Raw genomic sequence first — 18215 nt, forward strand, 5'->3', positions numbered from 1 at the left:
TAAGTTCTTCAACTATTGGCTTTAGGTACACATTAATGTCGTTGCCGGGTTGCTTCGGGCCTTGGATGAGCATTGGCATCATAATGAATTTCCGCCTCATGCACAACCAAGTAGGAAGGTTATAGATACATAGAGTCACATGCCAGGTGTTATGACTTATGACTGCAGCTCTGCTCTCCAAACGGATTCATGTCATCTGTATTTAGATCAAACCTTCAGTTTCTTGTGTTATCTGCAAAGTTCTGGAACTTTTTCTCGATTTTTCTCCACTGCGACCCATCAGTGGGGTGTCTCAACATCGCATCTTTCTTATGATCTTCTTTGTGCCATCGGAATAACCTGGGTGCTCTTTATTTCTGATCAAACGTTTCAGCCGTGGTATTATAGGAGCATACCTCATAACCTTAGGAGGAACCCTCTTTTCGGGGCGCTCATCCTCAACATCACCTGGGTCATATCGTCTGATCTTATAACGCAATGCAGTACACACCGGGTATGCATCCAAATTCTCGTACTCACCGCGGTAGAGGATGCAATGATTAATGCATGCATGTATCTTCTGCACGTCTAATTCTAGAGGGCAGACAACATTCTTCGCTTCGTACGTACTAGTGTGCAATTCATTACCCCTTGGAAGCCGCTTCTTAATTATTTTTAGCAACTTTTCAAATCCCGGTCTAGTCACACCGTTCTCCGCCTTCCATTGCAACAATTCCAGTGTGCTACCTAGCTTTTTCTGGCCATCTTCGCAAGTTGGGTACAACAATTTGTTTTGATACTCTAACATCTGGTCGAACTTCAACCTTTCCTTTTCAGTTTTACGGTCTCTCTTTGCATCAGCAATGGCCTGAACAAGATCATCAGCAGGCTCATCTGATGCCTCTTGATCTTCTGCTTCCCCCGTTGTAGTATCACTTTATTGAGAGAACATGGGATATTTTTCATCATCCTCTTATTTTTCATGGTTTATCATAACCCCTCTATCTCCGTGCTTGGTCCTACAATTGTAGTTGGGCATGAAACCGGACCGCATCAGGTGGGTGTGAAGGGTTTTCGAGGAAGAGTAATTTATCTTATTCTGATAGTTAACACATGGACAATACATAAAACCATCCTATTTGTTTTCCTTAGCCACACCGATAAAAAAATCCAGGCCCGCGGTGAACTCGTTATGGCATCGGTCACTGTACATCCATTGTTGATTCATCTGCATTATATAACTAAGCTTATCAAAAACCATTACAAAACATCATGAATAGTGAAGCGATGTATATATACACACATGCATTTTATCAATGACGGATGAAAGGATAGAGTTGTTAACCTCTATCAAGAAGGAAAAAAGAGAAGAAAGCTTAAGTGTGGCTTGTTTTGTGTGAACTCAAGTGGAAAATTCTCTTAGGCATTTCATCGAGAACCTCTTTTGCATAAGAAGAGAGAGCAACACAACATACACCTCTTGTGCTAAGAAGTGGAAAAAGGTAAGTGTGGCTCACTGATTACGTCTCAAACGTATCTATAATTTTTGATACCCCATGCTTGTTTTACACCAATTGCTATATGTTTTGTTTACACTTCGTGGCACTTTTATGCATTTTCCGACACTAACCTATTGACAAGATGCCACTGTGCCAGTTCCATATTTTCTGGTATTTTTGTATTTCAGAAAAGTTTTACATGAAATATTCTCGGAATTGGACGAAACAAAAACCAAAGTTCCTATTTTTCCCGGAGCGAAGACGGAGTCTAGAGAAGAGACGAAGGGGGGCCACATGCTGGCCACACCTACCCTAGGCGCGGCCTGGCCCTAGCCCGCGCCTAGGCATGGTGCGGGGCCACCAGGCACCCCACCGACCTAAATCCTCCGCCCATATAAAGCTCCTAACGCAAAAACCCTAAATATACAGGCCACCATCCACGAAAAGTTCCGTAGCTCCGCCGTCGTCGCAGACAAGATCCGGGGGACAGAAGTCTCTATTCTGGCACCCTGCCGGGACGGGGAATTGCCCCCGGAGCCATCTCCATTGACTCCACCGCCATCTCCATCGCCGTTGCTAACTCCCATGATGAAGAGAGAGTAGTTCTCCCTCGGGGCTGAGGGCTCTACCGGTAGCTATGTGGTCTATCTCTCTCCCATGGTATGATCTTTATGTAACCATGAGCTTTGTAATCTAGATGTCGTTATGCTATTCAAGTGGATTTTACTTATGTGATCTCCGGAGACTCCTCATCTCACGGGTGTAAAGGTGGACTGTGTGCACCGTGTGGGTCTCTTAGGCTATATTTCACAAAATACTTGTTCACTGAATTATGATTTGAGTTGGATGTCTCTATGAAATTGTGGTGTGTTAGTACCGCCTATGAATGCTCAAAGTGCAGCGCGGGGTGTTCATTAGTACTTGGGGATACCTTTTTAAGGTTTACTTTTGCAGACCTGCGCAGTGGATTAGTGTTCGTTATCCAGCTGGAGAGTCTTTTAGAGTAGCATAGTGAAGTGCTTATATTTATATTCCTTTATGATATCATTGTTTAGAGTGACCACTAGTGAAAGTATGATCCTAGGCCTTGTTTCCAAACATCGAATCACCGTTTATTTACTATTTACTGCATGTTTACTTGCTGCCATATTTATTTCAGATTGTTATTACCACTCATATTCATCCATATTGCATTTTACTATCTCTTCGCTGAACTAGTGCACCTATACATCTGACAAGTGTATTTGTGTGTTGGGGACACAAGAGACTTCTTGTATCGTAATTACAGGGTTGCTTGAGAGGGATATGTTTGACCTCTACCTTCCTGAGTTCGATAAATCTTGGGTGATCCATTTAAGGAAAACTTGTTGTTGTTCTACAAATCTTTGCACTTGGAGGCCCAACATTGTCTCCAAGATCGAATAGAAGCGTGCGTAGACATCAAGCTCTTTTCTGGCGCCATTGCCGGGGAGGTAAGGTAAAAGGTACTCACATCCTTTGGCTACTAAGTTTTTTAGTTGTTGGTGAGTGCTCGAAGTTATTTCCTTTAGATTATGCAATTACATCTTTTTTTTCTTGTTTTATTTTCACTAGTTAGGCTTAATGGAAAACAACAACAACATTAGATCGAGAGCTTTATAGTATTTATCTGGAGTTAGGAAATGAGGTTTTTGAAGAGAAAATTAAAAAACCTATGGAACTTTACTTGCATGATAATAGCAATGTTATTGATATGAATTCTTTGGACACCATTATTTCTAATGCTATGGAAAAGTCTAAGCTTGAGGAAGCTAGTTTTTTATGAAAATGATCTTTTTAGTTCCCTAGCTTTGGAGGAGGAAATTTGCTATGATTATACTATGCCTCCAATATATGATGATTACAATGATGATTATGTTATTTTTAGTCCACCTACTATTGAGGATAAAATTAATTATGATTACAATATGCCTCCTATATTTGATGATTATGGTGATGAGAATAATAATGATAGCTAGTTTGTTGAATTTGCTTCCACTATAATTAATAAGAATGACTATGCTTATGTGGGGAGTAATAATTATTTTATGCATGTGGCCCATGATAAGAATGCTTTATGTGATGGTTATATTGTTGACTTTATTCATGATGCTACTAAAAGTTATTACGAGAGAGGAAAATATGGTTGTAGAAGTTTTCATGGTACTAAAACACCTCTCTATATGCTCAAAGTTTTGAAGTCTTGTTTTATCTTCATATGCTTGTCACTTTGTTCTTTGTGGATTTATTTGTGTACAAGATTCCTATGCATAGGAAGTGAATTAGACTTAAATATGTTTCATATTTTATCCTTGATGCTCTCTTTTGCTTCAATTCATATTTCTTATGTGAGCATCTTCTCAAACTACTGCCCCTAGCTGAAAGGCGTTAAAGAAAAACATTCTTGCCCATGTTTTATTTATGTATTTTTTATTTTATTGAGTCTTGTAAGCTATTACCTCTATGATAACCTCTCCTTATCATTTTTATTTCATTTTTGTGCCAAGAATATCCACTAATAGAAAGAAATTAAGATTTGGGGAAGTTGATGTCTTGAAAACACATTCTGTGTTGTTACCATAAAAATTCGTAAAAATAGCCAGAGCGTAATTTTGATCTGTCCTTTTTTATACATATGCCCGAGGTTATTATCTAACTTTCCTTAGTTGACCACGTTGCTAAATAAGAACAGAGCATTTTCGGAAATTTCGATATTTACCTGTTGTTCTATTTTAACAGATTTCTGTACTATTTGCATTTGCCTCTTAAATCTCCTTCTTTTTGAGTTCTTTTGATCTTAGAACTATTTTAAAGGTTGCTACAGTATCTTACGATTTAATAGATGTTTGATATATGTTAGTACTGAACACAAGTGGATTTGTTTATTTTGATTGTACTAATGCTGCTAATGAAGAATTGTGCAACGTTTTTGTACGAAGGAAGTTTTCAAGTGTAGGGAGAGAAGAATGATGTGATGGGATGAAGAATGGACAAAATCTCAAGCTTGGGGATGCCCCTGCACCCCAAGACATATTCAAGAGGTACAAGCGTCAAAGCTTGGGGATGCCCAAGGCATCCCCTCTTCATCAACAAAGCAATAGGCCATCTCTCCATGCGCTATATTTTTATTGCTTCAAACGCTATGTGTTGTTCTTGGAGCATCTTTACTTTTGTTTTTAGTTTAGTTTTGTTTGTTGTAGCATAAGTTGGATCCTGGCATATTTTTTTGGAGAAAGACACGCTCTGTTTTAAATGCATAGAACGCTCTAGTTTTTTATGTTATTGTTCTGCTAGTGTTCTAGTTTTCTAGTACTGCGTTTATCTATTGTTCTTTCACTTGAATTTTGTTCAGAGCTCGTTAGTATTCTTTATTTATGTATGATTAGCTCTCTGGTCCATAACAAATTTCATCTCTGAGAGTTATTTCGAATAAGTTGATTGGTGTTGGATACGAGTAAAATATTTCATGACTATAGTGATGTAAAAAGGAGCTTGTCTAGACTGTGGCATAGACTTTGGCATGTCATGTTGGATGTTATTATTGTCATATGCTTAGTATTTATTGTTTTAGTGTGACTTGTTTCAAATGGCTGAGAGTGGCTGAGACTGCATAATGTGTCATTAAAAGAATCATGTGTTGTTTATATCATAAAAGCATAGTAGCGTGGTATTTTCCTTGATACTTTATTGGGTTGACTTGGCGCATGCTTATAACATGTTATGACTATAACCAGTCAACTAAAGCCTCTATGATTATTTAGTTTTTGACTTGTAATATCACTTTATGCTTTGATTGATAGTGTTTTGTCGCTATGCATGATTATAGCCATTATTGCTCTCTTAGTTGATCGCTCCCAAACTTTTGCTAGCCTTCGTCTATGCTGAGTATGATCTCTACTCGTGCATCCAACCACCGTGAAACAAAGTTTGTCAGTTGTGTCCACCATATCTACCTATATGTGGTATTTCACCGCCATTCCAAAGTAAATTGCTTGTGTGCTACCTTTAAACATTCAAAAATTATCACCTGTTTTGTGTAAATTATAGCTCATGGGAAAGTAGTCTAAAAACTAGTGTGGCAAGTATTATGTCCTATGCATTTTTAGTTCTTATAAGTTGCTTGTTGTGTGATAACCATGCTGTCATGGGGAACACCATCAATATGCTTTTGTTGAATATCATGTGAAATACTATGCATGCTCATCTTGTTTGAAGTAAGGGAGATTCACCATGAGTTGCAAAGATTTGAGTGCATATTGTTAGAGAGGAACATTGGGCCGCCAACTAAAGCCATGTTCACATGGTGGAAGTTTTAGCTGGCAAAAGTCCAAATATGTGTTATCCTTGCTTTCCCGATATGGATGTCCAAAAAAGTTGAGATTCATCAAAATTGAGAAATCAAATGAGATGAAAGGAGGTACCCCTTTGTGACACTTGGTTAAAACATATATATGCGATGAAAATCCATGGAAGTCCAAGCTAATTAGGACAATGTGTGAGCACTATTGGTATATTATGCATGAGGCAAGCAAACTTATAGGAAGTAATTATGCATAATTCATACTATTTATCACTACCGTTGACATAAGTAGCACCTCTCAAATAAATATTGTCAACACTCTTATTGTTTTCAAAATAAAAAGCTCTAGCACATGGGTAATATTTGATTCCCTTTGCGAAGGGCCTTTCTTTTACTATTATGTTGAGTCTCCACCTTCTACTTTATGCACCAATTAAGAGAGCATAGTTGTCAGTCTTAGTGCAATGTGCATAGTCCCAAAATTATTATTGATTGATTCATGATTATGCTATTGCTTGTTCTTAAATTACTTGTATCTAGTCACCGTTTGAACTTTGAAGGTGTCCTTGCATTTATGTTTTGCTATTCCATAAGGACATGTTGAGTACTGGTTTATTATGTTACTCTATGATCATAAACACGCAGTTTCTTTCAATGCATATTATTCATGATCCTTTGTTTGAGTTATTCTTCATGTTATAACATAGTTGCTAAGTTCTATTGAATCATATATGTCATGCCTATGTTAGAGTACTTTGAACCCAGCTCACAATGCTTCACAATGCTTGATTAAGATTGTGTTAGCTTCATGTCACCTCAAAAATTATTTTGTTATCACTTACCTACTCGAGGACGAGCGGGAGTTAAGCTTGGGGATGCCGATACGTCTCAAAACGTATCTATAATTTTTGATGCGCCATGCTTGTTTTACACCAATTGATATATGTTTTGTTTACACTTTGTGGCACGTTTTTGCATTTTCTTGCACTAACCTATTGACAAGATGCCACGGTGCCAGTTCCCTGTTTTCTGCTATTTTTTATTTCAGAAAAGTTGTACAAGAAATATTCTAGGAATTGGACGAAACAAAAATCAAAGTTCCTATTTTTACCGGAGCGAAGACGGAGTCTAGAGAAGAGACGAAGGGGGGCCACAAGCTGGCCACACCTGCCCTAGGCACGGCTTGGCCCTGGCCCGCGCCTAGGCTTGGTGTGAGGCCACCAGGCACCCCACCGACCTAAATCCTCCATGTATATAAAGCTCCTGACACAAAAGCCCTAAATATACAGGCCTGCATCCACGAAAAGTTTTGTAGCTCCGCCGCCATCGCGGACAAGATTCGGGGGGACAAAAGTCTCTGTTCCGACACCCTGCCGGGACAGGAAATTGCCCCCGGAGCCATCTCCATCGACTCCACCGCCATCTCCATTGCCGTTGCTGACTCCCATGATGGGGATGGAGTAGTTCTCCCTCGGGGCTGAGGGCTCTACGGTAGCTATGTGGTATATCTCTCTCTCCCATGGTATGATCTTTATGTAACCATGAGCTTTGTAATCTAGATGTCGTTATGCTATTCAAGTGGATTTTACTTATGTGATCTTCGGAGACTCCTTATCCCACGTGTGTAAAGGTGGAGTGTGTGCACCATGTGGGTCTCTTAGGCTATATTCCACAGAATACTTGTTCACTGAATTATGATTTGAGTTGGATGTCTCTATGAAATTGTGGTGTGTTAGTACTGCCTATGAATGCTCAAAGTTCAGCGCGGGGTATAGATTAGTACTTGAGAATACATTTTTAAGGTTCGCTTTTGCAGACCTACGCAGTGGATTAGTGTTTGTTATAAAGCCAGAGAGTCTTTCAGAGTAGCATAGTGAAGTGCTTATATTTATATTCCTTTATGATATCATTGTTGAGAGTGACCACTAGTGAAAGTATGATCCCCAGGCCTTGTTTTCAAACATCGAATCATCATTTATTTATTATTTTACTGCATGTTTACTTGCTGACATATTTATTTCAGATTGTTATTACCACTCATATTCATCCATATCACTTGCATTTTACTATCTCTTCGCCGAACTAATGCACATATACAGCTGACAAGTGTATTGGGTGTGTTGGGGACACAAGAGACTTTTTGTATCGTAATTACATGGTTTCTTGAGAGGGATATCTTTGACCTCTACCTCCCTGAGTTCGATAAACCTTGGGTGATCCACTTAAGGGAAACTTACTGCTGTTCTACAAACCTCTGCACTTGGAGGCCCTACACTGTCTACAAGAATAGAAGCGTGCATAGACATCACTCACAAGCTTGGGCTGAGCAGGGTATACATATAGATGGGTCCCGGTTGGTATTACCAACCGGGATTAAAGGGGCTCGGGCTTGGGGTGCTCTGTCGTAACCCTTTAGTCCTTTACTCCCGGTTGGTAATACCAACCGGAACTAAAGGCTCCAAACGAAGCGGGACTAGAGGGTTCCATTGCCCGCATCGTTCCAACCGTGACTAATGCGTCCCAATAGTCACGGTTTCTTTTTAAACCGGGACTAAAGCTCCCAGGAGCTTTGGACGAAAGACATGTTTTCTACTAGTGGGTACGGTCGTGTACCCACGAGTGTACCCATATACCCTACTCGCGTATAGACCTAGCATAGAGCCGGTGACAGCGCCAAGCGTCTCCATCATCCTCTTATAGATCTACTCCTTTGACTGTAGAAAGTAGAAAGTAGTACACGTCTATGATTTGATACGAAAAGATGTGAACTACATATCTACCCAAGGGCTACCGCATTACCAGACTATAACGGAAGAAATTTTTATCAAAAGTCAACGCTTTTAAGGAAAAGTTGTTTAAAAAAAACCCAAATCTCATAATTTAGTAAGTTTGATAATGTATCCAGTAACCCAGGCCCACAAGTTAGGCATCATGTCACAAAGGAGGTGGTTCTCTCAGGTTTTGCGCAGACCAAACGTGACGTGGACCATACTTGCAAACCACGTATTTTCGCAATTTTTGATCAAAATTTGTAAAAAGAAGTAGTACATTCTTGTGGCCCCATGTCGTTGGAATGCCTCGTCTGCCATGTGGCAGCCAACTTGTGGGCCTAAGTTGTCAGAAACGACATCAAACTTAGAGCACCCACAATGGGGCGCTTATCTACCGGCGCTTGGGATAAAATTCAAGCAGTTTGGGGTAGCTCCTGGCCATTTGTATTGCACTGATGCGTAAATAAGAGTCTAGCGCTTAAGCTTTTTTTGCAAAATTGGGCTTCGAAGCTGCTGACGCTTAATGATTCTAGTAACCTACTAGATTAGCGTGCATATTGCTGTATTAGCGCCTAGGTATTGTGGGTGCTCTTACAAAGTCACGATATTTTGGGTTATCTGAAATAACATACCCCAAAAAGCTATGGTTTTCTGATACAGTTTCCTTCGGTTGTGAATTTGTGAAACGGTAGCCACAAAAATGGTGGTTTTGTGAAATTTGCTGTTAATTTGGAGAACCATGCAAGTGCTGAGAGATGAGAAGATCTGCTTCGATATCAGCTAAGAAATAGTCACTCCCAAATTCCAATATGCTATGGTGCGTTCAGCGTGAATGCGTAGAGATATACGGATTTACATCTGGTCTCCATCTTCCTTACTCTAAAGAAAATGCATCCCAAAATTACCATGTCTCACCTAATATGAGATGCAGAAGTAACGGGTCACTCAAAATTCGCATTCCTCAGCGCCATTACGATTAGGGGCGCCTAACTATGATGCACTGGCTGAGTTAGTTGAAGCCTTAACGTATTGTACTTCTTGTCCTCTGTTGTACAGCACCTGGCCACCTGCAAGGCTGCAAGCGGTGCCAAAGTTACTGCTGGACTCTGCATGTGGAGGAGAATAGTAAAAATTGTTTATCTTGCTCGGTTACTCTAAGTCAAAGAAATATCGGACTATCTGAGTCATACATATTAGCCCTATATCTCAACAGCACTCACGAGCTTATCTGAACAAATCCTGACAAGTAATCTTGATTCTTGAATCTGAAAACTAAACATTTCCCACCCATTTATTCAACACTCATGAGCTTACCTGAACAAATCGCTCAGAGAATCTGAATACTAAGGATTTTCCACCCATTTATTCAGCCTGAAGCCCAAGCATTTCACTTCAAAGTTCCAGCACGTCCTCTGAATACTTTCACATGACTATTTCAGCCAACACATCCTACATACATGATTAACAATAGGTGACTACATCAAGCAGGATCCCGGGGTAAGCTCAAAGATCCAGTGAGCTCTAGTTCTATACACTATACACCTCACGTTGCTCCAATGCATCTGATGGGAGGACACAAGAAAAACTGGTGGCCCACACAATCCTCCTGGCAAGTGGACTGAACATTTGCCGGCGACAAAATTTAGCCGATGATCAAATCCTATCCCTTTTCTTGGGACGTTCTTGACGGAATGATACTGTCTCCAGTCAGGATACCGTACTGTTGTTGTAGAGTAGGTCGGTGTTCGGCCCACCATCGCTCTGCTTGTTGTTCACTGAAGTGCTTTTTGCTTCAAGTGAGCAAAAGAAGTGAAAAATCAGCGAAGCGAAAGTGCATGACAATTAGTTGGTGAGAATCAGAAGCCATAAGATATACTTACCTAAAACGGACACGCCGGAGGTATTTATGACCTGCTGGTGAGCAGAATAGCGTGATGTATACACCGGGTTCAACCTGTTCGATCCAATCAATATCTGCTACTATACTGTTTCCTTTGCAAGGCAACTGATGAGCCAACTGCACACTGGAATCAGGTGACCTTGATACATCGTTCCCATGATTCTCACCAACATGACTTCCAAACGACTTGGATACTTCACCAGTCCAGGTTTCATTGACAGTACACTCTTCAGGTGCTCTTTCGGTTATACTTTTGATCTGACAACAGAAAATAATTTTGAAGTTAAACTACGAAGTAACCACGATACCCATTGCATAGGCTGCGATAGCGACACGAAATTAGCTGAGCTTGCCATTATCAGCATCGTTTAAAGGACAAAGTAACCATGAGATCCATTGCATGGCTTGAAATGGCGACGCGAAATTAGTTGAATTTAGTGTTATCAGCATCAATTCAAAGGACAGGCTTATAGTACCATCTGCTTCTACTTCCCATCATACTGAACTATCTGGGACTTACCATTCGTGAACACAGTTTTTTCTCTATTGGAGTATGTTCTCTGGTCTCAATATTATTTTCAGTAGGTCACCATTTCATATGACATGGACAAAAGCTAATGAAATTGATACAAGCTGATAAAGAAACTTCAAGAGGGAATCTGTGCGAGATACATGTATGATTACCAAGAGAACGGCCCACTGGTCCAATGTGGCACAAGGCAGTTTTACATTCTGTCCTACGTCTATTAAACTTAATTACTCCGTAGATGTTTGTACCATGCCTCCTGTATTCTCAGCTAAAATAGTTCCCCATATAAAGGTTCCACAAATGATCTATAAGAAACAGAAAACTACCTGAGTAGTAAGGGAACTGATAACTTCTTTTGCTGCTTTGCACTTCAAGTTCTCCACATCAGCAGTAGTCCTGGCCTCTCTTAACTGATTATTAGTATTGTCAAGTTCTGCTTCAAGTAATTTGGACTTATCCCTGAGCTCATTCACCTATGAGAATCAATCAGGTCAGGTCACTGTATGAGAGAAAAAACACAGTAAACTGTTTTCCTAGGAAAACATAGAGCAGTACATATGTTTACTCCGAATGGAAGGATTGGGAAATCTAATTCTGGTATTTCAAATGATCTTCTATACTGCTTAGAGAACTGGCCATCAATCTTTAGAAGAACTGAGAATCACTGGAGAAAGTGTGTATTGTTACCTGTGATTGCAATCTAGCAACTTCTTCAGTCAGATTCTTGTTTGACATATACGTACAGGCAGAGTCTGGTGATGGTAAAACTAGGCCAGATGTAGTTAATCTGTTAGTAAAATGTGGCGAACTCAGTCCAGAGGACAAAGGTGATGTCGTCGAGGTAGGACTGCACGAAGAAATAACCTCTTTAGAGTCGCCAACGAAGTTTATACTGCCAAGGCTTAAGTTTCCTGAATGATGAAGAGGAAACCGGCTGTTACTCCGTGAGTGTTTTCCTTCAGGCTTGGATGGTTCCATAGTCAAAAACCTAGAAAGTCGCACTCGCAAATTCTTATTTGAGTTTTCTCTATCAGTTGCTCCACTTGACAATTGATGTGGGTTTCCATCATGAAGCTTTGATCTCTGCAGACTCATAACATCCCCGACCGTATTAAGTTTGGTATAGCACTCATCACATACCCGATATGTTTTGTGCAAATTTGGAGCCAAAGAAGCTTTCATCGATTTCCTTGTGCTGCATGCTTTGCAATATAATAATCCGCAATTATAACAGTTATGTCGCTTTCTTCTAAAACCAAATTGTAAATGACATCCAGAGCATATTGACTGATCTAAACCAGATGTGCACTTATGTAAACATACAACAGCAGTGAAATCTGTACCACATACCACGCTCTTGACTTGCTTATCTTTCAAAGCTTCAACAAAAGTTGCAGTATTCCGATCAAAATTGTTGCCATGTCCTAAACGACCATTCGCACCCTTGCCCCAAGTATAAACTTCAGCTTTAGAAGTCAGCGCAGCAACATGATGAGAACCACAGGCTATCTCTTCAACGGAACGGCTGGAGATGCCCCCTTTTACAATAGAGTGGAGCTTCCCATCATTCGTTGGATTTCCAAGTTGTCCAAAGGCATTACTGCCCATTGTGTACACTTTCCTAGAAGTTGACAAAGCAACGGTGAAGTCATATCCACAGGCTACCTGGCAGAAAATAACCTTAAAAAGTGATTCCACGCAGGCTGGGAGGAGCCTTGCTTCCCTGTCAGGATGTCCAAGTTGACCTTTATTCCCATCTCCCCATGTGAATAGTTTACAAGATGTAGCAAAATTTAGAGAATCTACAACCTCAACAATTGCAACTGTATGCCAAGCACCACAAGCTGCACGTACAGTACGCATGCCTCTTAGAGAGCCCACTTCCCTTGCAACATTTGTGCTCTGGCGATCTCCATGACCTAATGCACCAAATACTCCATCGCCAAAAGTGAACAATTGACCTGCTGATGTCACCACGGCTGTATGCCAAGGCCCACATGATACTGAGGAGACGTGCAGTCCTTCCAAAGGGCCACAGACCTTCTTCGGAATCCAGTGAGCAGTATCATTCCCATGACCAAGAAGGCCGAAATTGTGCATCCCATCACCCCATGTATAGAGATCCCCACAAAAGGAAACAGCACATGTATGAAATTCCCCACAGGCAACGGATTCAATATTAATTCCACTCAAGGTACTAATAAGCTTAGGGTGGGTTACATAGGTATCAACTCCATGTCCGAGCCTGCCCCCTGACTCTTCGCCCCAACTGTACATTTCTCCTTGTTTAGTAACCAGAACTGAATGCTTACTACCACAAGCTATACTGTGAATATCCAGCAAGACCGCTGACTCAAGTGCCTTTGGTAAAGATGCATCAATCCTAGAACCATACAGATTTCCACATAAATGTGAGGAATAAGCAAGCTTGCCATCACCTACTCCCTTTCCCCAAAGGAGAACATCCCCCATTGAATCAAAATCATCACCTGATCCATAGCTGCATGAACTTACTGTACTTGAATAGCTAACTCTGGCATTATTATCAATTCCAGATACTCCCTCATCTGATGTATCTGCACTTCCAGATATAGTGGAGCTGGAAGTACTAACTGAACCTGTACTAACTCTAGTCTTCTCCTGCCCGGTGTATAATATCAGATCAGAAAAAATATTCCCAAAATTAGCAAATGGACGAGCATCATAATCTGTGCCGCATTGTTGGATGCCTTCCGATGCCTACACAACGAGTTAGTATGAAATAACAGATAGATAGAAACTTATGAATGTACATAGAAAACTCACAGCTTACTAACCTTATTTTCAACTTCAGTACTAGAACATGGAGATGCCAATGGTGAATCTCCATGCGTATGGTTAGTTGGCTTATAAGAAGCTTTACCATTTTTTGTTCCTATCGTCCACTTACAGTATCGTCGTGAAATAAGTGCCTTTAACGCAACAAACCAGGATTCTGCCTCATCCTTATCTTTGCAGATCTGCAGAAAAGTGCCTACTGAGGGTTATTAAACTAGAGGAAAATTTGTAATGATGTCATAAGAGTGTGTTTTCTACTTGTCTTTGATCAGCCTGTAAAGAAATAAAGGACAAACTGAAGCATGACTACAAATAAGATATAAATTTCACACACCAGATCTAATGATCTCTGCCCATATATAAGAGAAAATGATTGATACTCTTTATCCGGCCTTGGATGTCTCATGAAGATAGCCTGCCAAAGAAGACAATAAAGACAACATAATTATTATTCATCTGCCAGGTATTTCGAATTTTCCAAAGGACTCGGTTGACAAATGAGCCAGAGAGTTCGACGTGACAAGTAAAACAAAATATGAGAAAAGGAAAAGAGCATATTATCAAGGGCTTTTAAGTCATGGTAAAAGCCATAGTAACTGCTTTTTTTTCTTGAAAACATGCAGATTTTTTCCCGTTTGCTCACATGACCTCCATGCGGGAAGCAGCTTTAGGGCATCCAAGAAGGTAGAGTCTGTCATTTACTCTTCGCTCCCTCCTCATCCTCTAGAGTCAACAGTAAATAGTTCAAACAGTAGGGTGTCTTAAACTGAATCTACATGAATAAGTAGTATTAAATACGACAACATACAGAGGCAATACAATCGACTGATAGCTTGACCCTTAACAAAGAGCCAGTTTTATTCTCTCTCCTCCTTATCTCTCCTCCATACCATCGATTATCATACGTAGCAGAATCAAGAATTGAACTTTGTAGATGCCATTAGAAAGGTTGGGTGCAGAATCGACAACCAGAAGGGCACAGACCTCCTAATAATGGCAACTATGCATACTGTCTTCAACAAATGGAGACAGCTGACCCCATCTTCATGGTCTAACTGAGGAGTAGCAGTGTATCAAATTTAGCACGATTGTAATCTTCCAGGTCAGAGGCCTTGTGGCTACCAAATAAAAATAGGTTACTGAAGATCGGTAGAAGGGTGGTCCATGCCATTGTAATTTTGTGGTTTCGCAGCAGTGTAAAAAAAGGGAATGATTTCACAAAAAATTGTAGCACAAATAGCCGCTTTGCCTAGTCCCTTAGAGAGAAATGGACTCAGTAGCACTTCGTTCAAAGGCTTTGACCAACTTTGGTCATCCTCGTATTTTTCCTAGTTTAGTCTAACAGAAAAACTATGACTAGGGAGTTTGTCCCAACCCTTCAGCAACATTCCCTTTATTTTGGTCTTGGCGGTGTCCATGTTAATGAAAAGATACGAGTAGCTTTTGTGTGTTCTTGAAAGGAAAAAAAAAATAGTAACATTGATCCAAGTTCATGTGGATCATGTTTACAACAGAAAACTCTTCTACGACAGACGAGGTGAACTGCAGAATCATAAAACAGAAAATTATCCAAGTACAGGCATACCGTGCGTTGTCCAGGTATTATTCTTGATACTTGAATAAGGTTTAGCTGCTTCTCCATTCTCCCAGAGTACCATATGAGCATAGTCTCATCCTGGGAACAGTAACAACAATTATATGTCATAAGACAGCCAGGGATAATAATTGTCCATAAAAGATTGTTTGACCTTAAAACACTAGGAAATAGTGTTAGATTCTTTTTATAACATCCTAAGACCCAGAATGTACATTATATATACCAGTGATGTCTTGTCGATCCACATTATCTATCTGAGTATTGATAGTTGGATCAACTAGAACTTTCATACCCAATGTAAAAGCTTTAGGCACAGGAAAAATGCTAGGCACTATGGTTAGAACTACAAGTGAATGATAGAGAAACAACCAAACGGTATTCATCTACTTAATTGGGTAACAATACAAAAAAAAAAGGCTTCTTCCCAGAAGAATGCTATGCTACTTACATTGGAAAGTCTGAATGGGCAGAATTTTGGTTTTCCTCGCCTCCCATATTTCAATAAGTGTGTCCCTTTCTTCAGGGCTGTTATCGCCTAAGAATTCAAAAAGGACCTCTTTTAAGTGATAGAACATGAAAAGGAACATTACATTGTACACTATAGAGCAAAATGAAAGTTCCATTACTGAGAATAAAGCACCGCCTAGAAATGTTGAGTTATATCATTAGAAGATTCATACCCTTGATACTCTCAAGTCTCAAAAACGAGACTAAATGATTGATGTTCCTAGCTTCCCACCACGAAAATGTTGATAAGTCGATAAATTTGCAATTTGCAACAGGTGGTAAACCATCTGCTTCTGTTTTATGTTTTCCATGCCATAGAATTCAGAGAATAATAGAGCAAGCCATGTTACACAGCTTGAGTGTTAAATCTGCGCATACATTGTTGCTATGTTTGACAAAATTTTGTCTCTTTAGTACAGACAAAGAATACGCATATTTCAGAAAAACGCCCGCCTTAGGATGCTTTGGGGCCTTTAAAACCATGTATTTCAGTACATTTTTTCTCAAACTTCCAGACAGTACATAATTGTGATTTTTTTCAAAAAAAAAGTTCAAATTTTGAGAATACGTAGGAGGGAGTGTGTTTTTTTCTAATGACGAAAGGAAGCCAAATTTGAGTCCAGTTGAACTTAAACTTGGATGGTGTAGCTGTACAACCACTCCTTCACTCAAATTGGCCAGAATTGGTTCCTACACATATGTTTACTCATTCCACTGAGCTGATAGGCAGTTACCTGTTCAACATCCCTCTCAAAGGGATCATTCTTCAAATAATCCGCAGCCATGCAGCAAGACGGAGAGTCATATGCCGCAAGCTGAGTTCATTCCAAGACCACATGTCTGTCGCAAGCACGTGGCTTCCTCCAGACCAATACCAGAAAAGGAAAACCCTGTAGCAAGTGATCTGCAGAATTATAAAGTCTGAATCACTGATTCAAATACAGCACTACAGCTAGACTCTTGATTTCTTCCCATTTTTACACTATGCAAGCATAACATAAGAGATAAAATATAGAAACCTTTCAGCGCATACCCCAAACATGCCTGACATTAGCTTCAGATTAACAATAAACACTAAGCCAACCAACATGGAATTTGAGAAGAAAAATGCGGAGACAAAACGAGAGCACAATAGTTTACACACTTTGGACTTCAAAAAACATAACTCAACCCATATTTCTAGCCCTACAGTACTGCAACTTTCTTTGGGTAAAAACACAAGTGAGCTTTAACTCTAACATAGACAACCGATGTCCGGGCATCGAATCATTCCCAACAAGAGGTCATGTTCCGATAAAAGATAAACCATGAACCTATTTAACACACCTCCCCCTCCCGGCAACACCCGGCATCAGCATTGCAAAGTAGATACAATAGATACCGACTGATATTTAAGACCAAAACGGCGTGCCAGGTACTGTAGTTTTTGCAGATTAAATATCGCCCCTGTCCCTTGAACCAGCCGGTGGAAATGGATTTGTATCAAGTTAACCCTAGATATCGACACGAGGTACCCACCAAAGCCCTAAATTCACCAAATGCGACCAGAATAATGCAGGTAAAAATATCCCCCAAAACGTTGGATTCAGACATCAAACAAGCCCGGCGACAGAAATTTAACCCTAAATCGCTCCAGCATGAACACATTTCCGTCCCAGATTGACACGATCCAAACTGGTCGCGCAAATCACCCATAAAAAAACATGCACCAGCTAAATCGTGGGGAATGACCTGAAAGCTTGGTGTCGAATCATGGTTGGATTGGACAGGACCCAGGCAAATCCTTTTCGGCGCGGCGGAGCCGCCGGCGCCGGCGAGGTGGTTCCTCCGGCGGGGCGGGGCGGGAAGGTGATCGGAGAGCGCGAGGGTTTTGCTGCTTGCTCGACGCGTGTGCGGTGGGCGAGAAAGATGGACGGAGCGGCGGAGGGGAGAGGCGGCCAGGTCGCGCTTCGCGGAACAAGGGCGACGGACATGGAGCTGTCTCCGTGGACCTGGTGCATGGACCATAGAGACGAATGGACGGCTGCGATGGAGCCATTGTGCAGGGCCTTTGTGGAAACTGTGTGCGTGGTACCGCGGGAGATTGATTAGCGCGCGTACCACGGCACTTTGAGCAGCGTGGAATTAATTCGTTTTGAGATGGAAAAGCTAAAAACAAATAAGAGACCAAAGCACCCAGTACCAGTGTTATCACCAGAATTTGACCGAGTCAGAGGTGGGCCGCGATCAAGATGGACTTGAAGATATATATATAGAAGAAATACGTGAATCGGCCTTACATGCAAAGTTTGGGCTAGT

General features: G+C 40.7%; 1 protein-coding gene across 2 annotated transcripts; it reads right to left on the reverse strand.

Annotated features, from left to right (window-relative positions):
• Nucleotides 1-9833: 9833 nt before the first annotated feature.
• Nucleotides 9834-17883, reverse strand: LOC127317580 (PH, RCC1 and FYVE domains-containing protein 1). 2 transcript variants are annotated; one of them, XM_051348149.2, is made up of 10 exons: nucleotides 17649-17883; nucleotides 16652-16807; nucleotides 15859-15945; nucleotides 15399-15488; nucleotides 14148-14228; nucleotides 13813-13995; nucleotides 11684-13735; nucleotides 11323-11469; nucleotides 10448-10725; nucleotides 9834-10357 (listed from the first exon to the last, which is right to left on the reverse strand). In XM_051348149.2, exons 2-10 carry the CDS (start codon nucleotides 16700-16702, stop codon nucleotides 10228-10230), a joined length of 3099 nt encoding a protein of 1032 aa, XP_051204109.1. In that variant the 5' UTR covers nucleotides 16703-16807; nucleotides 17649-17883; the 3' UTR covers nucleotides 9834-10227. The 2 variants fall into 2 exon arrangements, with proteins under 2 accessions (XP_051204109.1, XP_051204108.1); XM_051348148.2 differs by having other exon boundaries at nucleotides 16652-16821.
• Between the last annotated feature and the right edge of the window lie 332 nt (nucleotides 17884-18215).

Source organism: Lolium perenne, chromosome 7 (assembly GCF_019359855.2).
Source record: "Lolium perenne isolate Kyuss_39 chromosome 7, Kyuss_2.0, whole genome shotgun sequence".
Taxonomy (NCBI): Eukaryota; Viridiplantae; Streptophyta; class Magnoliopsida; order Poales; family Poaceae; genus Lolium; species Lolium perenne.